The 26,574-nt window shown below is 46.8% G+C and overlaps 2 protein-coding genes across 3 annotated transcripts; both read right to left on the bottom strand.

The window, feature by feature from the left end:
• Positions 1 to 3,384: 3,384 nt before the first annotated feature.
• LOC116516816 (hydroxysteroid 11-beta-dehydrogenase 1-like protein B) lies at positions 3,385 to 11,638 on the bottom strand. Its single transcript, XM_032229443.1, has 7 exons — positions 11,593 to 11,638; positions 10,377 to 10,634; positions 8,070 to 8,200; positions 6,747 to 6,858; positions 5,922 to 6,107; positions 3,798 to 3,941; positions 3,385 to 3,712 (listed from the first exon to the last, which is right to left on the bottom strand). Exons 1-7 carry the CDS (start codon positions 11,636 to 11,638, stop codon positions 3,498 to 3,500), a joined length of 1,092 nt encoding a protein of 363 aa, XP_032085334.1. The 3' UTR covers positions 3,385 to 3,497.
• A 2,938-nt stretch (positions 11,639 to 14,576) lies between these two features.
• SIRT4 (sirtuin 4) lies at positions 14,577 to 26,090 on the bottom strand. 2 transcript variants are annotated; one of them, XM_032229901.1, is made up of 4 exons: positions 26,003 to 26,090; positions 23,977 to 24,485; positions 18,860 to 19,154; positions 14,577 to 15,145 (listed from the first exon to the last, which is right to left on the bottom strand). In XM_032229901.1, exons 2-4 carry the CDS (start codon positions 24,483 to 24,485, stop codon positions 14,996 to 14,998), a joined length of 954 nt encoding a protein of 317 aa, XP_032085792.1. In that variant the 5' UTR covers positions 26,003 to 26,090; the 3' UTR covers positions 14,577 to 14,995. The 2 variants fall into 2 exon arrangements, with proteins under 2 accessions (XP_032085792.1, XP_032085793.1); XM_032229902.1 differs by lacking the exon at positions 26,003 to 26,090 and adding an exon at positions 25,625 to 25,971.
• Between the last annotated feature and the right edge of the window lie 484 nt (positions 26,091 to 26,574).

The following is a 26,574-nucleotide window of genomic DNA, read 5'->3' as shown; positions in this document are numbered from 1 at the left end:
AGAACCCCTCCCGAAGGGAGGCGGTAACAACCGCCTGGATCCAGCCCCATGTCACCTCCCTGCTGTTAGCAACCAGCCAGGAGGGGCACGGGTCCAGTACACATGTGGAAGCACTTGCAGCTCTCATGGCCTTGTCCACGTCCTCAGGGGTAACAGCCTGAAAATCAATCCAGTGATGTCCTGCCAGATTCTCCCCTGGTGCCTCAGCTGGTTCTGCGCAATTGGAGTCCAAGTCCGCCCGAAGTCGAGCAACTTTATCCGCGAGGAATTGGACGTAATCCTCAGCTCTGCTATTTAGGAGGGAACGGGTTATCCTGAACAAGGCGGCTGGGCGCGACTCAGCAGAAGCAATCAGAGAGGCAATGTGTGTTCTTTTAGTCGTCCTAATTGCCCGGAGGTAAGCTCTGATGCTGGATGTTAGAAGCGCTCGGTCTGACTCGGACTTACTGGATCTCCATCGTTGCTCTAGGCGTCTCTTTCGGCGCTTCATCTCCAGGAGTTCCTCAGTAAACCAAGGAGCCCTCCTGGATCCACTGCCTCGGATCGGCCGTAAAGGCGCAATCCGGTTAAGAGCCTCTATCGCTGCTGAGTTCCAGGCAGCAACCAGAGTCTCCGCCGGACTGCGGACGAGGGTATCAGAAATAACTCCAAGCTCCGTCTGAAAGCCCAAAGGGTCCATAAGTCGCCTGGGGTGGAACCACCTAATCGGTTCCTCCTCCCTACAGTGGGGGTTTGGTCTCTGAAAGTCAAGCCTCAGTAGGTAGTGGTCCGACCATGACAGGGGTAAGATCTCACTACCCCTCAAACCAAGATCACAACTCCACTGCTCCGAGAGGAATACGAGGTCGAGCATGTGACCCGCTGAGTGAGTTGGGCCCCGAATTACTTGGGTCAAGCCCATGGCTGTCATGGAAGCCATGAACTCCTGCGCCCCATCAGAGTGTTCACCGAGCGAAAGCAAATTGAAATCCCCCAGAACTATAAGCCTGGGAAACTCAATTGCCAGTTCGGCTACCGACTCGCTGTTGGGAGGCAGGTACGTTAACAGCAGACCCACTTGACCCTTGAGGTTCAACTTCACCAGCAGAGACTCACACCCGACAAGCTCCGGAGCAGGGATCCTACGAGGTACTAAAGACTCTCAGATAACAATAGCCACACCCCCACCCCTTCTCTGAGATCGCGGCTGATGAAGCACCTGAAAGCCTTCTGGGCACATCTCTACGAGGGGGACTCCTCCCTCCGGGCCCAGCCAGGTTTCAGTAATACATGCCAGGTCTGCCCACTCGTCTAATATTAGGTCCCGGACGAGGGGAGCCTTGTGAACTACAGACCTGGCATTTAGCGACAGCAGCCTGAGACCAGGGTCCTGATTACTCGTGCCATCTGGCCTTGGAGTGGGACTCGTAGGGCCGGAAGGAGGGATCTCTGTAACGTAGCGAGCCCTCCTTCCCCAGTAATGGCCAGCCCTAAAGGGAAGATGCTACGTGAATGTTTTCTTTAAATCATACTGTAAAATGTGATTGGTTGCTGTTTTTCTCAATTGGCCATAAGAGGGAGCCAGAATGACTGTTAGCTTTCTGTTTATTAGATGCTGGGCTGATCTGATCTGAGTGTTTTTTGGAAGCTGGATGTTAGAAAGTGCTGTGAGCTATTGTAAGTTTTGCAACTGCTAGCAAACTTTGAGTACCGGACTGTTTGTATGTTGTTGTTGTTTTTTGCCAATTACCTTTTATTTTCCATTTTCATAACATATAATCACATGTATACTATTACATAGACAATATCATGTTGTAAGAGAAGACAGTATACATGTGCAATCATATTACTTTAAAATCTACCCTCCCTCGTCAGGCCTAATATATTTCCCCCCTCCCACCCTCCCCCCCGAGCCCCCACAACCTACCCCCCCGACTTCCCAGAACCCGTACATGGTATAGATATTTAACAAACACAGTCTAAGATATATTGAGAAAAAAAAGAATAAGAAATTAATAACATCTTTGCATTGAACTTAGCTCCTCCTTGCTAAACTAACTTTAAACAATTTAAATCATTCCTGATCTTAAGCATAGACTATCTGGAATTTCTTAGTCCCGTCTTTATTTTGTATATAATCGATCCATTTTTTCCAGTCTCGTTTATATCTCTCATTTGAGTTGTCTTTAAGATATGCAGATATTTTAGCCATCTCGGCTAAATTTGTGACTTTCAATGTCCATTCTTGGATTGTAGGCAAGTCTTCCTTCTTCCAGTATTGCGCCACCAACAGTCTTGCTGCCATTATTAAATGCAAAATCAAGTTAACCTCTACCGCTGTGCAGTCAGTAATTATATCTAACAAAAATAACTGAGGAGTAAACTTTATCCTTTTTTAAAGAATATTTTGTATAATCCACCATATTTTTATCCAAAATGCCTTAACCTTTCGGCAAGTCCACCATATATGGAAATATGTAGCATCAAGAGAACCACATCTCCAACATTTGGGTTGTAAATTCGAATACATAGAAGCCAACTTTTTAGTATCTAAATGCCATCTATAGAACATCTTGTAAACATTTTCTCTCAGGTTTTGGGCTTGTGTAAATTTCACATTTCTTACCCAGATTCTTTCCCATGTATCCAACATTATTGGTTCTTCAATTCTTCAATATTTTGAGCCCACTTTATCATACAATCTTTAACTAATTCTGTTTCGGAATCCATCTGTACTAATACATTGTATATCCTCTTTATATGCATTAAACTTTGATCTCTTATTTGTTTAAATAGATTATCCTCAACTTGGATAAAACCAATTTTTTGATCTATTTTCCACCCTGCCTGTAACTGCCCATACTGGAACCATGTTTGAATTACCTTTTCCTCTTTTAATACATCTAAGGGTTTTAGTTGTAATACCCCCCCCCCTCCTTTCCAGGGTAAAAAGCTGTCTGTAAGTAATTCTATCCTGTTTTTGTGCTATGTTCATATTTTCCATTGCATGTCTAGGAATTGCCCACATGGGTATCTTGTCATTTAATTTGTATTAATATTTTTCCCAAACCCGCAATAAAGCATTCCTTAAAATATGACTTTTAAAATTTTTGTCCACTTTTTGTTATATAACAGGTAAGCATGCCAGCCATATACCAAGTCATGTCCTTCAATATTAAGTATCCTATCATTAGTTAAATTGATCCAATCACTGATTACAGATAATGCTACTTTGAGTACCGGACTGTTTGTATGTTTATGGACTATGTTATTTGGATTATCCCTTAAATGAAAGACATTGATGACTGACTCTTATCCGTGTATGACTTGGACTGTTTGATGGACTCTGATTCCTCTATTTCCACAAAAGTAAAAGCTTATTTAAACTGCGGTGTCTCTGTATGCTGGTTTGTGTGTTCTCCAACACAACTCTCACAACGCTTCTCTGAACATACTCACTCTCCCAACGGGGATCTTACATAACAGTCCCGATCTTTGGGAGACATGGATGGCGAGTTTTAGAGGATGTTCTCCAGCCTGTAGCCGTAACCTATGACTTGGTCCAAAAGTTCGGGCAGCAGCTCTTTGTAGATCAGGGTAGGCTTCAGCGCCAAGTAAGGATAGAAGACTTCACGGTAACGCAACACTCCGCCCCTCACAATCTGCCGGGCACAATCTTCTTTGGGGCTCGGCCTCTGGGTGATTTTGTTTCCCACCGTCTTCACAGCCATTTCTGCAGAAAGGAGGAAAGAGTTGAGTGGTCATCCCGAGAGGAGGGTGCTGGATTTGGGCAAGGAGGGTTTCGACGTGTCACTCACCAGTGTCGATGTAGCCTAGCACAGCCACAGTGATGGGCAGGTCCATGTTCCGCAGGCGCAACTCAGTACGCAGCGAGGTGAAGAATCCTTCCACAGCAAACTTGGCTGTTGAGTAGGAGACACTGAAGGGGCCTGGGACACGTCCTGGGAGGGAGAGGTTGGTGTGGACAGAGAAATGGTTTGCTCCCACTGTTTGTTCCCTCTCTCCCTTCCCTCAATCTCTCTCCCCAATCATATGTTTAGTTTAGTTTAGCTTATTGTCATTTGCACCTTGTACAAGGAAATTAAATGCCATATTCAGTGTACATTATAACTATAAAAATAAAACACAAACACGCATCCTTCACATGCTATACAATTGAACTAAAAAACCCTGATATTGCATTAATATTGCACTATGCAATTGAGTTCAGTACAGTTACTGCCCTGAGATAAAAGCTGTTTTTCTGCCTGATTGTTCTTGTTTTTATTATCCTGTACCATGTGCCAGATGGTAATAGTTCCAAAAAAGGGTGCCCAGGAGGAGATGGATCTTTGAGAATGTTTTGAACTTTCTTAAGGCAGCAGGTGCTATAAAGCTCTTCCGAAGTGGGGAGGGGGCAACCCATGATCCTCTGGGCAATGAAGTTAACCCTCCGGAGCACTGTCCTATCTGCCACTGTGCAATTGGCAAACCCTACACAGGCAGAGTTAGTTAAAATGGTTCACCAACAAACGCGTGATAGACATATGCGCGCCGACAAAACCGCGACGTCAAAATCGCTAATTGATTTTTAGCGATTTTGTGATGACAAATGAGCGACAACAAAATCGTGTCATCAACAAACTATAGACAGCCCAGTGAGTGTGCTGGGCCTTTAACATAGTGGGACACATATACGTACGTTATAACCCTAACCCTAACCCTAGCCCTAACCCTAATTTTTTTTTTATTGTGCTTGACATCGCGCTTTTGTTGGCGCAATTTTGATGTCGCGAATTTGTGGGCGCAATTCTGACGTCGCGTTTTAATCGGCGCTATTTTGTTGGCACGCATATGTCTATCGCGCAATTGTCAGGTCACGAGTTAAAATACCCTCTATGGTGCAGCATTAGAAGGTCACCAGCAGTTTTCCATTCAGTTATTGTTTCCTGAGAAGTCTCAGGTAGCATAATCTCTGCTGGGCTCTTCTTCCACTCTTGCACTTCTTTCACTGCCCTTCCACATCTACTTTAATACAAGTAGTCTCTGGAGCCCGCCCAGTGCCCACCATGACTGTAAATATCAGGTTGATTTTGCAATCCTTTTTTTTTTTTTGCAGCAGTCATTCAGCAAACCAACGCTTTACTATGGGCATGGTTTTGGAGAAAACCAGAAGTGCCCGTTTTTGGCAAAACTCTTGTCAAATGCAGTCAGGTGACTGTGGGATGCTGCAAATGGCCACAGGTGTTCAACCTTTGGCCATGGGTCCATGAGTGGGGGGAGGGGGACCGTTGGAACTTTGAATCCAAGTGGCAACGACCTTCAAGGTAGGTCTATATTGTAACAGTTGCTAAGTGACCAATACCTGTCACTTTGACTTGACGGGGATGTGTGGGTAGAACATAGCTAATGGCTTGTGCATGAGCTGATTGCATCTCTGCATTGCAAAGAAACCCAACCCCAAAGGTGATGTGCAGCCAGTTAAAGCCTGCTTATTGTAGCTGTCTTCTGGAGAAGAAAGTCAGTTACAGCGCTTACAATGAGAAGGGCAGATAAAAACCAAGAGTGAAATATGAACATCTATTCTGATTGGTTGGTTTGTTGATTGATTGATTAATTAAATGGAACGAACTGATTGAGAAATGATGGTTGGATGGAGTGGATGAGATCATCAGGAAGAAAGAGACCAGAAATCTGGGGAATAAGAGGCAATGAATGAATGGGAGTATAAGAAGGAATACAAGGAAGAACGGGATGCAAGGAGAGAAAGGGATGGGGAAATGGAGGGGCTGGTGCTGGGATGACACCTGGAAGCAAATCCTCTGTCATCAAACTGAGAACTGGTAGGGTCACATGCAGGAGAGTCCCTCCGTCAGCACAAACGAATGCTCCACTGCGGCATCACCCATATGCCAGCCCTGTGTGAGGATTGCGGTGCCTACCACTCATGGAGGAGACGACTACGATGTTCCCCTTAGATTCCAGCAGAAGATCCATGGCAGAGATGGTCATCTGGGCGTAGCTGAAGAAGTTCACCGTCATCGACTTGATCACAGGCTCAATTTCTCCTTTGAAGGGACCAAAGGAGCTTCCCCCAACGTGGTTCAGGACTAGTTGGTCGAGGCCTCCTGGGGGAGCGAAGGACAGAGAGCATTCAGGGCACAAGGGGCAAACTGACCTTTTTCTGGTGCTGGCCTGCTGCCATCCCTGGAGGGTGTCTTCCAGCATGGGCACACAGAGGTCTGCAAAGGGGCTGTATCCTGACATCACAGGTCAGCACTGGAAGGAGCCTAGTGCAGGTGAAGGTTGGCCAGCCAGGCCGGCACAGGGCTAGATATTGAGGTATCTTGGGCCTCTGTAAGGCCAGGAGCCAAAATGGTTGATCCTCCAGGACAGGAATGAGCACCCTCCCCCCACTGCTGGCCATCCTTGCTTTTCCTGCTCACTTTATTGTCATTAAATTCATCCCTCTGGAATGCAAGGAGGCCTGATGGCCCAGTGGTTAGAATGCACTTTGATTGCACATGTGGCTTGCACCCATGCACGCGGCTTGAAAACATGCTTAAGTAGGACAGCATAGAGCCAGGGTAAGCAAGCGGATCCACTCACGATTTCCACTATCCTTTCGGGCAAGCCTGTCTGAACCGGCTGAATACCCCCTCTGATCCAATCCCTCAATCTGTCTCTCCCCCCACCCCACCCCACCCCACCCCACCCCAGGAGTCACAAGGGTTGATCCTGGGTGAAATGGAGAAAGTCGTCTTTACCCAACTTGGCCTTAGTTTCTTCCACCACCATCTGGGCAGCGGTCAGGTTGCCCATGTCTGCAACCACATAGTGGGCAGAACTGGCACCCAGGTCCTGGCACTTCTTCACCACCTGAAGAGGAAGGGAAAAAGGCGGCAAAGGGTTGGAAAGGACTCGCAAGAACTGGTGTTTGGCTGAAAAAGTCACAATGGTGGCCATGACACTGCGCTTGAATCTCTGTGAATCTATTTATTTATTTATTTATTTATTTATTTATTTATTTAGGTATTTATTTATTTATTTATCTTGTATGCCGCCCACTCCTGGAGGACTCCGGGCGGCTCACAAAAGACAAGAGAAAGGGGGGAACAAGACAAAGACAACATATTAAAAACAAAACCAACATTCACAATTTCTGTGGAGGTAGATGCTTCTCAGCTCCCAGCAGCCTGCTGGAAGAGCCAGGACTTGGTGGCTTTGCCGAAGGCCTGGAGGGTAGTAAGGGTCCGGATCTCAACAGGGAGCTCGTTCCAGAGGGCCAGAGCTGCAACAGAGAAGGCTCTCCCCCCGGGGAGTCGCCAGCCGACATTGGCTGGCAGATGGAATCCGGAGGAGACCTAATCTGTGCGATCCTAATCCTAATCTTTATATTAGGATGGAACGGGAATCGTTTTAATGGGGTTTTATGGACAATGAATTAGAAAATAAGTGTCAGAAATTTACATATTGTAAATTTCATATTGTATCTATGATAACTGCGCTGAGATTATTGCATACACAAAGATAAAGGAATAATGAAATGAAACAGGAAATATGACTTGTAATATTGATGAGAAAACTTGTGGAAAAAATGAAACTGACTAGTTTGATCAAAGAAAGGCTTTTTTGAAAGACTGGAAACCTTACATGGATATTTGTTGAAAGACAAAGACAAAACGGATGATTTATGGATTGGGGATTTAAAAAGTAAGTTAAACAGGAAGGTGAAAGAATTTAGATGGCAACTATGTAATAGAAAAGAGGGCAGGAATCATGATTCTATGTTTTCTTTTTAATTTTTTTTAAAAATTTTCCCTCACATAAATTTTTAAAAATCTTTTAATTTTGCATGCTTTTTGAAAAATTCTAACAAAAAATAAAATAGAAATAAAAGAATCTCTACTAATCTTTAACAACAACAAAAGTCAAGATGCGTGGCTACCGTCTTTTTTTTAATCACCTTGGGGGGGGGTCAAGAGCAGTTGATGGCAGCAGGATTAACTTTCATGCTTATTATAAGCCCCCATCCTGCCTGTTTCGTGACATTCGGTTTCCTGTAACCGAGGTTGGGTCTCTCCGCTTACCTTCCGCAGTTGCTCCTCCCTCCGGGCGGTCAGCACCAGGTGGGCGCCCATCCGTGCAAACTCGTAGGCCATTTGCTCCCCGATGCCCGAACTGGAACCCGTCACCAACACGCGCATCCCACGCACCATCTCTGCGGGCAGAAGAGGAGACGGCCGTGGATGTCGCTGCCAGAAAAACGAGGCTGGCTGAAGGTCTTTAACTAAGGGAAGAGATCCACGGCCCCACGCGTGGACCTCCCTGCCTTGAGCAGCGGGGATGGACTAGAAGACCTCCGAGGTCCCTTCCAGCCCTCTTGTATTGTTCTCTGTTCCCTTCTGTGAATTTTCTGAGTTTTCCTTCAAGCTTCACCGCTTCAAACACTTATTGGAAGCAGTTTACATTTCCTCTTTTTATTCAATTTTGTGTGTCGTCTAAAAGGGACGGTTCTAATGGGCGCAGTTCTGAAAGCCCCTCCTTGGGCAGGAAAGTGAATAAAGGATCAAATAAGGGGTCGGGGAGGGGTGACAGCATTATCCTCCTCCCCCTCCCGTTGGACCCTTACTCGATTCCCCACCAGAGCCCCATCAAGCCGCCTCTCCTCTCTCTCGGGGCAAATTCCAACGAAAGGCTTCACTTCCAAGAGCGCCCCTCCCTCCCCACCCCGTTCATCGGGGACACAGGTCATTCGGGACATGCCAGCGGTCTGCTGCTCCCCCCACCACCCTTTGCTAACCCACGTCGAAGCGAAGCAACCAAGACCCCAGCAAGCATCCACCTCCCATGCTCCGCGGCTTGGCCAGAGAAGTAGGGAGGGAGGAGGGCATTTTGGCATGGAGAAAAGTTACACACACCCCGCCCCGAAGGAGAACAAACAGCCCTCCAAACTGAGGGGGGATCCTCAGTTGTCAATAGGAGCAGGGCAGCCCTCCCCCTAACCTAATCACTTGTGGAACCAGCTGATGGCAGAGAAATTCCTTCTCGGTGGGTGGGATTTAATGGGGCTTTTCAGGTTTCGGTGGAGAAAGAGGATTGTCTGGTTCTCCCCACTTGGTTCTTTCCTTCTTGGGCTAATTGCATCTTTTCTCAGCCCCAAATTCTACTCCCCCCCATCTCTCCCCCCAAGTTCATTCCCCAGATTCTGCACTGCCTGAATTTCCCAACCCAGCCAAGTTTAAAGATCTATGGACTTCAGCCCCCAGGATTCCCCAGCACCATTTTCTGCAATTCGCTCCTGCAAGGGGGGAGGGCAGAATTTCTCAACTTCAGAGACTTTGACTTCAACTCCCAGAATTCCTCCTGGCCGGTGCATTGCCCACCTCAACCTGGGTCTTTCTACATTCTCCTAACTGCCGCCTAAGTAGAATATGTCTGGCCACCAGCTACACTTACTATCAGGGATGCTCAGCCTCCCACCAGGTGGGTGAGAATTGCAGGTAAGGGACTGCAGAACTGCCAAGGTGCCACTTCAAACTCCATCAGTGCTGCTGCTTCGGGGTAGGTGGAGGATGGGGGCTCACCCAGGTGCCCTGGGGCTGGGCAGAGGTCGGCTCAACCTCAAGCTCCCCGTCTCTTCCTCTGAGGTGACCCATCCAGGTATCTGGGACAGGGATGAAAGCTGGCTGCTCAGCCCTGGGCAATAGATTCCATCTGTTGAAAGGCACCACCATTTGCTAATGGATTCCTTCTCTTGCAACAGGACTGTGTGAGCAGAGAATCCAGTGTGTGGCACCATTTGCCACGAGAGCTCGGATGTAGCTGAAATGCAAAGCTGATGCTTCCAGGACTTCTGACAGCCTTCCTGATCTCCATCCTGCCCTTTTCTACTTCCTGAAACCCACATCCCCTTCCCAATCTGAAATCTGGAGATTATCCGACGTGCCGTGCCGTTTCCCCTTGGGGGGGGGAGAGATTTTCTGAATAATAGGGCGCACGAGAGGGTACAGAGAAAATCACACAGAGGAAGAAAGGGATGTTCGCATGTGCTCATCAGTGGTGTCCAGGCAATGGGCTTAAAGAGATGGATGACGTCTGCCTCAATGCTGGATTTGGGGTGTGTTGTGCGACCCCCAACCCTTTTCTTTAGTGTGGAGGTACAAGCACATTGTAGGAACACCACAAATGGGCTGCCCTCCTGGCGAGACCAAAACCAGCTCGCCTTCTTCACACCTTGCATGCAGGAGTTTCACCCACATTTCCCCCTCTCCAGGGAAGCCCATTCTTTTCCCATTAAATGGAAAAAAAGGGTAATTAAAAAAGAAAAGAAAAAAGGCAGAAGCACAGCAATGGCCTGGCCTCCCCATGGGGGGGGGGGAATCTACCCTCCTTACCTGCAGAGAAATTTTCCTGTGGGTAGTAATAGTAAGCGCAGAAGCCGATGAGCAGAGGGACGAGGATTTTGAGGAGCGCCATGGCCAGCGTCTGAGCTCTCTCATGAAGCTTCACGCACTTTTTCTTTGCAAGCACATCGCCAAGTTCAGAAAGGGAGTTTTCCCAGCTCTGATGAAAGACAGGAGGCTTTGGTGGCGCCCAATCAGGGCAAGGCTCAAGGGGATAAGGGAGGCGGTGCCTCTTTGCTGACTCGGGTTCTCTCCAGGACGGAGGTATTGACAGCCATCCAAGATAATTATCACAGCGGTTTCAAAAGTTGCCTGGGAGGCCTTGGCCCGAGGGGGTTTTGGCCACAGGTTTTGCATTACTGTGTGTGTAGAAAGCATGAACACCCCAGCAATCCTGATGCCAGCCTTTCACAGGGTCCCCTGACTGGTTCTTCTCTGGAGGGAGGGGAAGATTTCTGGGCCTGGGTCAGTGGGCCAAATTGATTGGTTTGATTGGATAGAGCTCCCAGAGCAGGGATGTCCAAACTTGTGGACTTCAACTTCCAGAATTCCCCAGTCAGCCACAAGTCCATTGAAGTCCACAAGTCTTAAAAGTTCCCAAATTTGGAACCTATCCCAGAGGCTTTTCTAGAGTAATAAATGCCAAATTTCAATTTTGGACTTAACAGCCACAATGGAAACACAAAATGTCATGTTGCCAAACGAGACAGTTGATAAAGTGAGTTTTGCCTCATTTGGCAATCTCTCTTGCAATGTTATTAAGTGAATCACTGCAGTCATTAAGTTATTAAACACAGTTACAAAGTGAATCTGGCTTTGCCCCAGACTTTTGATCATCAGAAAGTCACACGTGACCCCCAGCAAACGTCATAAATGTGAATCAGCTGCCAAACGTCTGAATTTTGACCATATGACCATGGGGATGGTGCCACAGTCATAAGTGAAAAACAGGGATAAGTCACTTTTTTCACTGCCGCTACAACTTCGAAGTGTCACTAAATCAAGTATTGTACATAACACTTCATCATACAACATAAAAGGAAGCTTAGATGAGGTGGGAGAAGGAAAATGTTGGGATGGAGTTCATATGATCGGGAGGATCGGGAGATCTGAAAGTGGGAAAGCTGGTCTTGTGGCAATCAGTTCCGATGGCAAAAGGTTCAGGTTTCCCTGCTGCCTTGTGTGGAAGGCTTAAGTTTAAACCGACTTTGTTCCTTTCGTTTATTCTTGGATTCCTCTCCCACACCCTTCATCTGTGGTGAGGTAGCACCTCTGGTTTTATCTTTTATTAGCTGCAGTGGTGCAGTGGTTAGAAGGCAGTACTGCAGGCTACCTCTGCTGACTGCCGGCTGACTGCAATTCGGCAGTTCGAATCTCACCAGGCTCAAGATTGACTCAGCCTTTCCGTCCTGCCGAGGTGGGTCAAATGAGGACCCAGATTGTTGGGGGCAAGAGGCTGACCCTGTAAAGTGCTTAGAGAGGGTTGTAAAGCACTGTGAAGTGACATATGTCTAAAGGCTATTGCTATTGTTCATTTTCCTTCCTTCCTTCACTCCTTCCTTCCATGGTGCACAGTGGTTAGAAGATAGTATTGCAGGCAAATTCTGCCCATTGCCAGGAGTTCGACCTTCTCAAGGTTGACTCAGCCTTCCATCCTTCAAAGGATCAAGATTGTTGGGGGCAATAGGCTGACTCTGTAAACAAAATGGTCTGTAAAGCACTATAAAGCAGTGTATAAGTGCTATTGCTATTTCCTTCCTTCCCTCCCTCCCTCTCTCCCTCCATCTATCCATCCATTGTGCACAGTGGCTAGAATGCAGGTATTGCAAGCTACAGCCAGAAGTTTGATCCTGACCGGCTCAAGATTGACTCAGCCTTCCTTCCTTCCAAGGTAAGTAAAATGAGTCCTGTGACTTTTCTATGCTTCTGAGGAAGGAAGAGAAGATTTATCTGAAACAGGTGCCTTTATTTGGTCTGCCCCCTCCCCCTAAAAAAAAAAACAACAACAGTGGAGCTGATTTGCAGGAGAGGCATAGTTCAATGTCATGGACATCTGAGGCTGCAGAAGACTCTTTTTTTTTTTAAATAAATGTTTTTTAATTTTAGTTTAAAACAGGTACACATCTTTCTTTACATCTGTAAAAAATATATCAATCAATTACAGATAAGTTTTGGTACATCTCCTCCACAGTCAACCAACATAACTCATATTAACTCAAGCATTATTATATATCCATTTTCATTTAACTGTAATTATTATTTAGCAATATTGATGAAAGTAATAATCTTGAACAATCCCTGCCCACACCGGTGGGAGAGGAAAAAATAAAAAATAAAAGAATAAAAAAGGACAGATAAAAAATAAAAATTAAAATAAAAAATAAAAAATACAAAAAATACAAAAAAAGACAAAAACGACAAGAGACAAGGCAGGAAAACGAAACAAAACACAGGTGTCTATCATGAGAAAAAAAAAAGAAGTATATCAACTGGTTACAACATGCTTTGGTGCTTCTCTTCCATTAACTCATATTAATTCAAATATCTTAACTCGAATATTTACCATATCAACATCATTATACCTCCAGTTTTAATTACCTATGGTTATTTAAACATCCTTCATCCTTAGCTATGCATTACATAATTAATCCATAACACATGCTGACAATTCATTTACTTATTTATAAAATCCTCTATTATCATCAAATCCTCATATCCTATTTTAGCTGGACATCCATAATATTTAATTATATCATATACCATAACATTTCCCCAGTATTGATTAACATTTGGTTGTATGTATTTTATTTAGTTTTTAATAGTGATAATTATTGTAGTTAATACTCTTTATGTATAATCTTCCAATTGTTAGTTATCATATCAACTCCACATTATATACATTACTATCAATATCAATTATTATTCAACTATATCTGTTACAAGAAAAAGCAATTAGGTTTAACTAGTTTTCAATTGTGTTCTTCAATCTATCAGCCAGTTCCAAATTATATATATTACTATCCATTCCATCTATCAGCCAGTGTCTCTCCAATAGCAAGATCCTCTCCAGCCAATTGCCACGCGTTGGATAAATTTACCAAATGTTTTCATAATCAAATCCAGACAAAGATATTTTGGCACCTTTGGACTCTGAATGTCAGTGATGAAATAATAATAATGTTGTCCTGGGCTTGTAAAATTTTCCAAATTAACTTTAATTCTCAAGGGTGGATTTTCCATTCCTCCTGCACTCTGTCTTTTTAAATGAGTCTTCTTTATAGCTTCCCCCCTCCTTTCTTCCTCTGAGATAGACCAGACACCATTTCTCACATTTTCCGTTTGTATTTCAGGAGCATTTAAACATTCAACAATCTCAGTTTTTGCTTCATATTTTAAAATCAGATGATCCAATTTTCTTTCCAGTCTTTGATAAGAATCAAAGAGTCCTCTACATGCGGAAAAAAGTCTCTGAAATGAAATCTTAGAGGTATTTTGGGACGCCATGATGTGTGTCGCAGTTAAAAATTGCAAACTCTTTTTTTTTTTTTCCACAGACTTCTTAGTCTCTCACAGGCTGTGATTGTAAACAAAGCCGAGTAGTAAAGTAATAAAAGTGTCGAATCGTGACGGGCTAATTAGTAGGAAATAAATTTTACGATCCACTTAAGGAGATTCAGAGGGGGGAGGGTGTTGAGGAGTTTCTTGAAGCATTTAAAAAGTAAAGTAACCACCAGCCATAAATCCATTAGAAAAAGCCAATTCGCCGCTAAATTTCCCTGTTCTTTGGTTTCAGTTATCTTAAGTTTTTAACGCGAACAGTCTCTCTTGGATAATAAAATCAGCTTACCAGATGACATCACTTCTAGCATTCTTAGGGGCAACCTGCAGTTTCAGTTAGCACGCAGCTAATCCAGAAAGGAATTGGCACGAGGAGTTAATACCCCCCCCCCCCAGAGATTTGCGGGTATCTCTGAGGTCCTGGGTCTCTCCTCACCTTCACTGTCTTCTCCGGGACAGCTAGGGTTCAAAGAACCCGTCCAAAAATCCTTCGGTATAGAGGAATTTCAGGAGTAGCCTGAAACTCCATCTTCTCACTGCTAAGCCCGCCTTCTTCCCTGCAGAAGACTCTTTGAGGGGTTGGTTTGAGGGGGCTAACGGGCCCACTTGAGTATATAATATTTTCAGTCCTAAAAAGGCAAAATGCCATTGAACCGTGGAGCTGAGAGTCTACATGGCCTGCTGGCTTAGTAGCCAAAGTAAGATAAGACAAGATCTAGATTTTTCGTGTTCCCCTTGGCACAATCCTGCTTGAATTACTACCTTGATTTCACAGGCTGCTGGTCGGTTGGGAGCAAAGCTGGCTGGGGAATTCTGGGAGTTGAAGACCTCCAGGCTTAAAGTTATTGAGGTTGGAGACCCCTGCTCTAAGGTCCCTTCCAGTCCTATAATTCTATGTTCTACAAAGTTATTTCTAGGCCATGAATTACTCAGTCCTTCTGGCTATCTTTGTAGTATTTAACCTAGCCCCCTGGACCTCAAACCAGCCCACTCCAACAGTTTCCCCGTTGTTACCCTTGAATCTTTACTTGTCTGGATGCCCACCAGGTCACTCAAAGGAGAATAGAAGGCAGCAAGGCCCCACAGCGGGAATTCAGCTTTAGAGAAGCCAAGGAATCGGCCCGCGTGGGGCCAATGTTAACAATGGCAATCGGCAGCTTCCTGTCCCGGGCTGCCAGGGCAAATTTGTAAGCTGAGAAGACCTGCCGGAAACAAAACAAACATTCATCAGATGAAGTGAAGCATATGGCTGACATGCTCTCCCTACCTAACTGGGTGCCCTCTGGATGTGCTCACACACGACACCAAGGCTCTGGGCCTGCACAACCTTGGGCCAATAGCGTCTAAGGATTAGGCAGTGTTTTCTCAATCCCGACAACTTTGTGTGGACTTCAAAAATACAATAATAGAATAGCAGAGTTGGAAGGAACCTTGGAGGTCTTCTTGTCTTACCCCCTGCCTAGGCAGGAAACCCTATACCGTTTCAGACAAATGGCTATCCAGATCCTCTTAAACACTTCCAGTGTTGGGACATTCACAACTTCTGGAGGCAAGTTGCTCCACTGGTTAATTTTTCTCACTATCAGGAAATTTCTCCTCAGTTCTAAGTTGCTTCTCTGCTTGATTAGTTTCCACCCATTGCTTCTTGTTCTACCCTTGGAGAATAGTTTGACTCCGTTTTCTTCCCTCCCTGAGATATCGGAAGATGCTATCCTGTCTCCCCTAGTCCTTCTTTTCATTAAACAAGACATACCCAGTTCCTGCAACCATTCTTCATATGTTTTAGCCTCCAGTCCCCTAACCATCTTTGTTGCTCTTCTCTGCACTCTTTCTAGAGTCTCCACATTTTTTTTACAAGGTGGAGACCAAAACTGAATGCAGTATTCCAAGTGTGGCCTTACCAAGGCCTTATAAAGTGGTATTAACACTTCATGTGATCTTGATTCTATCCCTCTGTTTATACAGCCTAGAAGTGTGTTGGTTTTTTTGGCAGCTGCTGCACACGGCTGACTCATATTTAAATGGTTGTCCACTAGGACTCCAAGATCCCTTTCACAGTTACTACTATTGAGCAAGGTACCACCTATACTGTCCCTGTGCAGACCTTGAAAAAAGTCTTCTGCAGTCACGACATAAGCCTAAGACTGAAAATCAGTCTTAGGCTTGTCAGATGCTCCATCTTTTCTATCCTGCTCTATGTAGTGGAGAGTTGGTCTCAGACAGAAAGCCACTTGAAAAGATTAGAACCGGGATGGCGAACCTATGGCACGCGTGCCACAAGTAGCACATGGAGCCATATTTGCCAGCATTGCAGCCCTCAGCTTCGGCGCATGCTGATTTTTGGCCTTCCGGAAGGTTGGGGGAGGCCGTTTTCGCCCTCCCCAGGCTTCAGGGAAGCCTCGGGAGCCTGAAGAGGGTGAAAACTCCCCCCTCCTGCATGTGGGGGAGGGGAGAATCATGCACATATGCGCAAGGGGTCACACGTGCATGCACAGGTGGTGGACACACAATTTTGGCACACCTTTAGAAAAAGGTTAGCCATCACTAGACTAGAAGCATTGTGAAAGAATTGTGGATTTACAGGAAGCTGGGTTGACAAAATCAGGAATGAGGGGGTGATAAGCCGGCTGGGAAAGCCAAGGGAAATCATCAAAACCATTAAAAAATGAATGTTAGAATATTCTGGGCATGGGATGCGACACCTGGAAAAATATTGCATCCTTCACTTAATCCTCCAGGGAAAGATTGAAGGCAAATGAGGTCCAGGCAGAAGAAGAAGATCGTGGCTTCAAAATATAAGGGAGCAGTTTGGACAAAGCTCCGCAGCACTTTTTTGTGTGGCTTTGATAAAAACAGGATTGCCAAACTGATCACCAATGTCCGAAGACGGATATGGCACAAGAAGAAGGACTTCAACTCGCAGAATCCTCCAGCCAGGCATGCTGGCAGAGAGATTCTGGGAGTTGAGGTCCATACACCTTAAAAGTTGCTGAGGTTGAGAAAACACTGAACATTGTTAAACAGGAAGACTTGGGGTGCGTGTGAGGGTGTGCAACATGGAGACCTGGAAGATGGTGTTCCAAGTAAACAAAGTAGTTTACTACTTCATTTGTAGAGCAATCTGCAGATGGGCTAAGCCACGTTTTTATTGAGTAACATTAAAAGTTACTCAAGTAAGACCATGAAATTCCATCAAGGATTAGCCTGGACCCAGTTTTCTCGTAGCTTGTCATGCCTAGTGAGGAGCTCTGGCAGAAAAGAGGCACGGGTGTCCCTCTCCCTTCTCCCCACGGGGTCTAATATTGCCTGGTAGCCACTAAGAGCCAGCAAGGTCCAGGTTGGGTGGGGTTTAAGGATGTTATAGCAGGAAGTGGGGGATTATAGAGACAGAAACGGTCACCAATGCACCAGGGTTAGGACGATTTGGGAAACATGTTAAGAAGACCCATTATAATGCTCGGAAGCAGGACTGTATTCCTGCGACATTGCCTTAGCACCAGAGGTGGGTTCGCACCTATTCGGTAGAACCGGTTCGTCAAATCTACCGAACTGGTTATGAGAGGTTCCACCAGTGGATCCAGAAAGCAGGCCACACCTACACAAGAGCTTCCAAATTTTTTTGAAACCCACCATTGGTCCTTGGATATGATTATTCTACACTATCATGCTCATATTTATAAAACTCAGTGCCTCTGTGAAAGGTAAGGATGACTACTGCGGTTGTGGTGCAATCAGAACATTGCGTGTGTTTAAGTTGTTTTAACGCAAACCAAAGATGCCTTTTAAAAAACAAGTGTACATCCTATTCTTATGCATGCCAGTGCTGTGTGTGAGGTAATTTAAGGTGGTTCTGACAAGTGTCGTCGGCATCTTCATATCCGGTCACATGGGTGGCAAGACCCTCCCACAAAGGAGGCCACACCCACAGAGTAGGTTCAAACAATTTTTGAAACCCACCACTGCTTAGCACCCTCAAAGCATCAGATTTCCAAGACAAAGCTCTAGATCAGGAGTCCCAAACTTGGCAACTTTAAGACTTGTGGACTTCAACTCCCAGAATTCTATGCTGGCTGGAGAATTTTGGGAGTTGAAGTCCACAAGTCTTAAAGTTGCCAAGTTTGAAGACCTCTGCTCTAAATCGATGTCTCCATCAGCTAACCAGGGTGATACAGTCCAGATTTTGGGGAGCCCTCAGCAGCTTCCAAGGCTTTAGTGCAGAAAAAACAATTGCTACCAACCTGCCTTCCATGGAGCACCTGAAGACTGCACGAGTGAAAAAGAGGGCTGTGAAAATATCTACAGACCCCTCGCATCCTGGACATAAATTGTTTCAACTCTTATCCTCAAAATGACGCCGCAGGGCACTGTACACCAAGACAACTAGACACAACAACAGTTTTTCCCCAAATGCCATCACTCTGCTAAACAACTAATTCCCACAACACTGTCAAACTATTTACTAAGACTGTATTACTATTATTTATGACTATAATCTTGTTGCTTGTATCTTTTATGATTTATATTGTTTTATTTAGTTTCCTAGTATGATTTGATTGCTTATTTAGTATCCTATGACTATCAACAAGTGTTGTGTCTTATGATTCTTGATAAATGTATTTTTAATGTACCTTGAGAGGTTATGCACCGAAGATGAATTCCTTGTGTGTCCAATACACTTGGCTAATAAAGAATTGTATTCTAATTCTATTCTCATTTCATTCTCTGTTCTATCCTATCCTATCCCATTCCATATGCTATTCTATTCAATTCCTATTCCATTTCTACACTACGCTTCTCTATTCTCCGACACATCATCCATACCCAGAAGGTATAGATGATCCTTGGAGAAGGCCGAGTCAGCCTGCAGGCTGAGACCCCCCTTGCCGGGCACCTCAGAGGCAGATTCAAACGCATACCTGCAAGGAAGAACCGGCCACGAGGATCGCATCGGACTCCTCGAGGCGCTGGTACACAAAGTCCACTTTCTCCTTGCACACGTTGTCCCCAAAGAAAACCACATCTGGCTTGAGGACCCCACCACATTTGCTGCAAGATGGGACATGGAAATGGCGGACCTGCTCTTCTGGCAGAAAGACATCTCCATCAGGAGCCACACCATGAGACTCAGCAGTCCACGTCGGGTTCAAGGCCTCAAAATGTTCCTGGAGATGCTCGCGGGAGACCTGGGCCCCACAGCTGAGGCACACGACCCTGTGGAGAAAGAGGCTTTCAGGACCCACTGGAGAGATGGATTTCTAAGCTCGGGGAGAAGGAAGGGACTATCCCACGATTCCTAGTTAAATCCCATCCCACCTCCATTAGAGAATAAGAAAATAAAATAAGAAAATAGAAAAGTAGTTGAGGTCAATGCTTCAGGTTTGAGATTAGATTAACAGAGTTGGAAGGGACCTTGGAGGTCATCAAGTCCAACCCCCCAGCCAAGCAGGAGACCCTACCCCAATTCTGACAGATGACAGTCTAGTCTCTTCTTGAAAGCTTCCAGGGATGAAGCTCCCACAACTTCTGAAGGCAACCTCTGTTCCATTGGTTGGATGTTCTCATTGTCAGAAAATTTCTCCTTTCTAGTTCACTTTCCATTCATTATTCCTTGTCTGGCCTTCAGGTGCTTTGGAGAATAGCATGAGTCCCTCCTCTCTGTGGCAGCCCCTCAAATATTGAAACACTGGTATCATGTCTCCCCTGGTCCTTTTCTTCAGTAGACTAGCCATGTCCGGTTCATGCAACTATTCATCATATGTTTGAGCCTCCAGTCCCCTCATCACCCTGGTTGCTCTTCTCTGCTCTCTTTCTAGAGACTTAACCATTTTTATAGTGTGGTAACCAAAACTGGATGCAGTACTCTAGGTGTGACCTTACTAAGGCTTTATAGAGTGGTATTAAGACCTCCCTTGATCTTGATTGTATCCCTCTGTTAATGCAATTTAGGATTGCATTGGCTTTTTTGACTGCTGCTGCACACTGCTGGCTCCTATTTAGCTGGTCCACTAATTTAGCTGGTCCACTAAGAGTCCAAGATCCCTCTCACAGTGTCTGCTATTAAGCCTGGTTTCACCAAGTCTATATTTGTACTTTTGGTTTTTCTTGCCTAAGTGTAAGACTTTATTTTTGTCTGAGAGATTTGGCCCAGACAAAAGGATATTATTCTTGTTTTCCCCTGCTGTGAACACTTCCTGGGAACTAACATGCCAGGGGGAGGTGGGTGGTGTCAGCATTGTCTGGCTCCCCCAGGCAGCAAAAGGCTTAAGGCTCTCCCAGGGAGGGACACGATCAGACACCCCCAGCCCTCTGGCATCTGCACAGAAGGCGCCTTTTGCAGGAGCACCAAGAGGTTGCCTGCTGCCTTGCTACCGGATTCTGTTCAACTTGGTTGTTGTTGTTAGTTGCAAAGTTGTGTCCGACCCATCGCAACCCCATGGACAACGTTCCTCCAGGCCTTCCTGTCCTCTCCCATCCTCTGGAGTCCATTAAAGCTCACGCCAACTGCTTCAGTGACTCCATCCAGCCACCTCCTTCTCTGTTGTCTCCTTCTTCTTCTTTTGCCCTCCATCGTTCCCAGCATGAGGCTTTTCTCCAATGAGTCCTTCCTTCTCATTAGGTGGCCAAAGTATTTGAGTTTCCTCTTCAGGATCTGGCCTTCTAAAAAGCAGTCAGGGTTGATCTCCTCTAGGATTGGCAGGTTGGATGGCCTTGCAGTCCAAGGGACTCACAGGAGTCTTTTCCAGCACCAGAGTTCAAAGGCTTCCATTCTTTCGTGCTCAGCCTTCCTTATGGTATTTCTTATGGTATTATTTCAACTTGGTAGTCTAGCTGAAATTTCTCAGATTTACTCCTGGTCTCCCTCTAACTCACGATCAGGCCTGACCTCGCTTAGTTTTCAAGCCCAGAGAAGGTCATCCGGAAACTGTTATCTATTGAGTGAATATGAAGGAACGGGGGAGATATCACACATAAACCTCAAAATAAAAAAGCTTTATGATTGATGATGGTTCCCACAACACCTTAGGTCTGGAGCACCCAACTTCCATTAGCTCAAAGATCTGGTGGAATCCCAAGGCCCACACTTGCAAAGGACCGGAGACAGGAGGTACTTGGGGGGGGGGGACACCTCCCAATGCGTGCAAGCCTTTGACCCAGATCCTTCAAGGGCTGGAGAAAGAAGGTCAGTATCTCTGCTTTGCAGACCATAATTTAGTTGGGTCCAGCCTTCCTATTATTCATAAATCTTGATGTACTAGCCACAAAAAGAGGCTGGATTCACATCATTTGCAAGGCTGAATTTGAGCCAAATCAACATCATTGTGTGTATAAAGGTGAAGGCAAAGGTTCCCCTCGTGCTAGTTGTTCCCCACTCTAGGGGGCGGTGCTCATCTCCGTTTCAAAGCCAAAGAGTCAGCACTGTCCCAAGATGCCACTGTGGCTATGTGGCCGGCCTGACTAACGCTGTTTCCTTCCCACCAAAGGTAGTTCCTACTTTTCTACTTGCATTTTTTATGTGCTTTTGAACTGCTAGGTTGGCAGAATCTGCGACAAGTCACAGGAGCTCACTCCATTATGCGGCACTAGGGATTCAAACTGCTGAACTGCCAAACTTTCTGATTGACAAGCCAGGTGTCTTAGCCACTGAGCTACTGCGCCCCATATTGTGTGTATCAGGGGTGGGTTTCTTGCCCCGTTCCAACCGGTTCGGTTGGAACGGGGCCGGCGGTGTCCTCGTGCGCACGCATGGCGCACGCATGCGTACTAGTGTCTGTGCGATGCTCCGGCTGCTCCTGGAGGATCGCGCAGGCTCTGTATGCGTCCTGCGCATGCGTGGAAGCGCAGAACTCGTCAAAACCGAGTAAGGAGCGCGGGCGGGCGGGTGAGCCCTTCGCCGTTCCCGGAAGTTACTTACTTCCGGGTTCGCCGACCAACCGGTTCGCAGGGACCGCCGCGAACCGGTTGAAACCCACCCCTGGTGTGTATACTAGATGCCAAGTCTTCCTTCTTAGATGAGACGTGAGCATTGCAGCAGATGCCAGGTCAAAGGTGTCCCCTCAATCATTCCTTTTCCATAGCTGGACCACTCTAGGTCTTGCTGCTCAAAATACATTTAACAGCCTATTCTTATTTGATGGGGGCTGTTCTGGAGCCTTCTGGAGAAAGGCCTCTGCCATCATCCCTGACTAGCAACCATGGAAGCCCCTCTCTGCTGCGTCTGGAGGAGAGCAGGCAGGGATCTAAGCTCTCTAGCCCCCCAGCCCAGTTGCAGATTCATCCCTTGCCTACTGCTGGCCCCACAGCCTCTCCCACAAACCCTGAAGCCCGTTTTCTTCCTGACTTTTGCCGCTTCTTGACTTTGGTGTCTTTTCCGTTATGAGAGTCACAGCCAAAATCCACTCTGTTGAACTCAGGGGAAGACAGAGCAAAGGGACATATACAAATCATCAATGAACGGCTTCTACTCCTACGGCCTTGGCACAGATTAACAGAGATGGAAAAGACTTTGTAGGTCATCTAGTCCAACCCCCTGCCCAAACAGGTGGTGATGATGGCTGCCACACGGTTATGCCATTTTCCCACATTGCAAAGCAGCGCAAAGCATTCTTCTCTGCTTCCTCTTTTTCTAATATTGATAATATTATTCCCAATAGAGTTAAAAGCTCTGCAACCTATGAGCAGAATTAAATTCTCCTTTCGTTTGATTAGTTTTGTATTGCATCACCCAAAAAATGCTCCCATATACCCTTTTTCTCTTTGGCAAAGGAATCTGTGGGATGAGCAGAACTCGCCTGCTCAGACTGGCAAGATAACGCTTGTTCGTCGCAGACCTGCACACTCCACGGATATTATAATAAATTGCTAGCGGTTGCAGCTACGTGTGGGAGAAGAATCATGTCCTCCATGACCCAGGAAGGCAGCAGGGAGCTCCAACCTCCAGCAGAAAGAATTGGCAGGGGGCTCAGGACGGCAAGCTGTTGCCCACGCCTGCTTTTTCTGGCCTATGGCAGGCAGAAATGCTGAAGAGATGCTCCTGGGCACTCACAACCCACCAAAGGTCCACCAGACTCACCCCATTGCTCATCCTAAATGTTGCCACATTTCTTAAGAATTCTCATCATATATATAAAATACAAAGAAGAAAAGACAATAGGAAATTAAGGGAGGGAAAGGGAAGGGGGGAAAGGGGGTGTGAAATACAAGGGGGAAGAGAAAAAGAAAGAAAAGGGGACACTCACTTCCAACACAGTACAAGGTAAACACACTTTTGGCTTTTACACATTAATATATAACTAGCTATTCCTATAACCCCAAATCTTTCTAATCAACAAAAGCACAATCAAAGTTTTTTTTTCTTCCTAAGCACAAATTCCAGAAGCGATATCCAAATAAAGAACATATTTTCCTCTTTAAATAGTCAGATTAATCATTCCTGCTTTATTTCCCTTGCTATGGAAAAAGTGTGTATTTCCATTTGCAACTAGTAATCTTTCTGAGTTGTCACCATTTTTATTTACAAACTTTATTGTATTCTTTCAAATTCTTTGGCCTTACCTTACTAAAAGGAAGAGAAAAAAAGGGGGCTGGGGAAGCCCCTTCTTTTCTTTCTCATCCTCCTCTTTCCTTCAAAGTACAAAACTTTTTAAAAACTCACAAAAAATCCTTTAAAAAAAAAAAACCAAAACTTTCCAATACACCTCATTCTTTGACTTCTTAACATATAGGCTTTAAACTTCAATATTGCATGTAGCTCCCTCCCTCCAAACCACCCTTATAGAGTGGTATTTTTTAATAAAACAAAAATATATATATTCCAAATGCCGTCCCATTTCAAGCAGGGCCCTTCAGAGGCTGTGGTGACTTTCAGCCCAAGGGAAGCCATGCCACCCCCACCCCAACTTCCACCTGCATTCAAACCCAGAGCCCCAGGGCCAGGCCAGCGCTGGGGCATGAAATGCAGGCATCAGATGTGCTGGGCACTTGCAACGTCAGGCACCTTCCCTGTCAGGCTTGGCGCCCCCTTCCCCCTTCCCACCTGTGTGTGCAGCCATGCAGCTCAGTCATGCGCCGACTCCCAGCCTTGGCATGGAGGGCATCCACGTTTTGGGTCACCAGCCAGTGCAGCTTCCCCTGCTCTTCCCAGCTGCTCAGAGCCCGATGTGCCATGTTGGGCTGGTGGGAGGAAAACTGGGGCCACCCTACGAAGTTCCTGGCCCAGTACTTCTGCCGGGCTGCTGCGTTGCGGAGAAACTCGACATGCTGGACAGGCCGCCGGTCAGACCGGGCGTAGAGGCCCACGCCTTCGGAACGGTAATCTGGGATGCCAGATTCGGTGGAGATTCCTGCTCCGGTCAAGACAAAGAGCCTCTGGCAGCGTAGAAGAAACATCTGGAGTTTCTCTATTGCTGCAGCGTCTGGAGGAGGGCTGGCTGGAACGAATGTCAGGGAGGGGGCAGCCTGGCCCACGGAGGCATGGGAGGCCCAATGGTGGAGTCGAGGAACCAGCCATTCTTCCCAGCTTTTCAGGACAGGAAGAAACTTCATCTACAGGAAGAAGAGGGAAAAAACAGGTTTCCAAACTATTCAAGGAGACATTGACTTTTTTTTTTACCCATTTTGGTGGGGTAGAAAAACTTCCCTTTTCCTGCTGTCCAGTAGTGAAAGGAAGGCAGAGTTTGAGTAGTTCACAGATTGTGATGAGCCATGGTTAACCAAAGTGTACTTGGATGTCTAGATCTCTCCAAGATATAAACGTGGCTTGTGAAACACAACGGTGATGTTTATACAGGGTGCAAAACCACACTGAGGCAAGCACACATCGTGAGCCAGTTTTGTCTCATGGCTACAGCAACAAGGATGAAACCAGGATGAAAACTGGCTGGCTGACTTTGGACCTGTTATTTCGCTCAGCCCAACCCACCTCACAAGGTTGTTAGGGAGAAAATAGGCGGAACATTGGGTAAATTAGTGGCTTTGAGTTATTAATGAACACAATAGCAGGATTCCAGTACTTGAGGGGCTGCCCCAAAGAAGAGAGGGTCAACTTATTCTCCAAAGCATCAGAGGGCAGGTCAAGAAACAATGGATGGAAACTAACTAAAGAGAGATCCTGGAATTAAGGAGAAACTTCCTAATAGGGAGGACAGTTAACCATTGGAACAGCTTGCCACCAGAAATCATGGGTGCTCCATCATTGGAGGTGTTTAAGAAGAGTTTGGACCAGTGATGGCTAACATCTTTTTTGCTGTGTGTCAAAAGCGCACGTGTGCAGGTGAACCCATAATGCAATGTGTGCAGGACCTGTGTGTACCCCGCCCCCTTGACATGCACTCCGCCCCATGCACTCCTGCACATGTGCGTGCGATCCCCGTGCATGTGTGCACATCTCCTGCACGTGACCTGCGCATGAGTGGCAAGAGACCCAAACACCAATTAGCAGGTGGGAAGCACGCACATATGTGTGGTGGAGCTGAGCTGGGGCAACGACTCGGTCACCAAACGTGGCCACTTTAAGACTTGTGGACTTCAACTCCCAGCAGAAGTGGCCACGTTTGAAGACCTCTGGTCTAGACAGTCACTTATCCGAGATTGTATAGGCTCTCCTGCTTGAGCAGGCGGCTGGACTAGAAGACCTCCACCGTCCCTTCCGGCTCTATTCTATTCTGAAATAACTCCAGAACTACCTGTAATGCTGGCCTGGCTGCTGGCCCATCCCTGGCAGGACTCAGAAAGGAGCCAGCTGGGGGGAAGGTCGCGCTGGCCAGGACAAGGTCAGCCCGGCTCAGAGGCTTCCTCAGCCATTCCCGGGTTTCTGCTGCGATTTTGCAAAGCGAGCCCACCGCCGCTTAGGGAAAGCCGTGCAATGCGCCGGAATCCTTCTGCCCCACTATGACACCCGCTACCCCCGGTGCGCGTGCACGGGCTGCGCGCGACGCCCTGGGGAGCGGAGTGGGTGGCAGGCGCGTGCATACTCCGGCAGGCGCTGCGCAACCCTGCTGGCGGGTTTGGCCCGTTCAGACGACCCACCTCCACCCCCAAAACCCCAACCCGGGCATGCTCACCTCTCCTTCCGCGCCAGGCGCGTGAGCGGCGGCCGCGAGAAGGAGGGCAGCCCGCCGGGATTGGGGGGGGGGGGAACCTCGTCCCGGAAAAACTACAGCTCCCACAATCCACCGCTGGAGAGCCGCAGTCCCCCCTCCCTTACACACACAAACACACACGTACCCGGCGTGCCAGCCTGGGCGCTGCGGGTGCTTTGTGAGCTCAGGACCGGCCGGGCGAGGAAGGAGCCTGCCCCGCTCGGTCAGCTGAGTCAGGTGGCGGGGCTCAAGGGCCAGATCGGCTCGTTCAAGCCCTGCCCGCCCGAGCGGGACATTCTGGAAAAGCAGTTGCGGTGAAGCCGAGGGACTGACTGCCAGCCGGTGCGGGGCGATCTCCCAGTTGGAGGCAGTCCCTTTTAGCTCGGCTTCGGGGCAATCCCGGGGTCCTCCCGAGGCCAGGCTCCCCTCCCTCCCCTGTCCTCTGGGGGGTTGGGCAGCATCTACAGGGCCAATGGGAAGGGGGCGTTTGCTCCCGAGGAGATTTCGTGGTTTCCTAAAAGTTGGTAAACAGGATTAGGCTTGGAAGGGACCTT

The sequence above is a fragment of the Thamnophis elegans genome, chromosome 13 (assembly GCF_009769535.1).
Source record: "Thamnophis elegans isolate rThaEle1 chromosome 13, rThaEle1.pri, whole genome shotgun sequence".
Taxonomy (NCBI): domain Eukaryota; kingdom Metazoa; phylum Chordata; class Lepidosauria; order Squamata; family Colubridae; genus Thamnophis; species Thamnophis elegans.
This window is presented reverse-complemented; position numbering and strand designations above follow the sequence as displayed.

Coding starts and splice junctions, on each gene's coding strand:
- LOC116516816 (XM_032229443.1), bottom strand. CDS start 11,638: ATGAAGGGTGTGGGAGAGGAATCCAAGAATAAACGAAAGGAACAAA. Junction 10,635..11,592: donor GAATAAACGAAAGGAACAAA/GTCGGTTTAAAC, acceptor CGTCCTGGAGAG/AACCCGAGTCAGCAAAGAGG. Junction 6,859..8,069: donor GGGAGGAGCAACTGCGGAAG/GTAAGCGGAGAG, acceptor CTTCCTCTTCAG/GTGGTGAAGAAGTGCCAGGA.
- SIRT4 (XM_032229901.1), bottom strand. CDS start 24,485: ATGAAGTTTCTTCCTGTCCTGAAAAGCTGGGAAGAATGGCTGGTTCCT. Junction 19,155..23,976: donor CTGCATGGCTGCACACACAG/GTGGGAAGGGGG, acceptor CTTTCTCCACAG/GGTCGTGTGCCTCAGCTGTG. Junction 15,146..18,859: donor TGGCCGGTTCTTCCTTGCAG/GTATGCGTTTGA, acceptor TGTTTCCGGCAG/GTCTTCTCAGCTTACAAATT.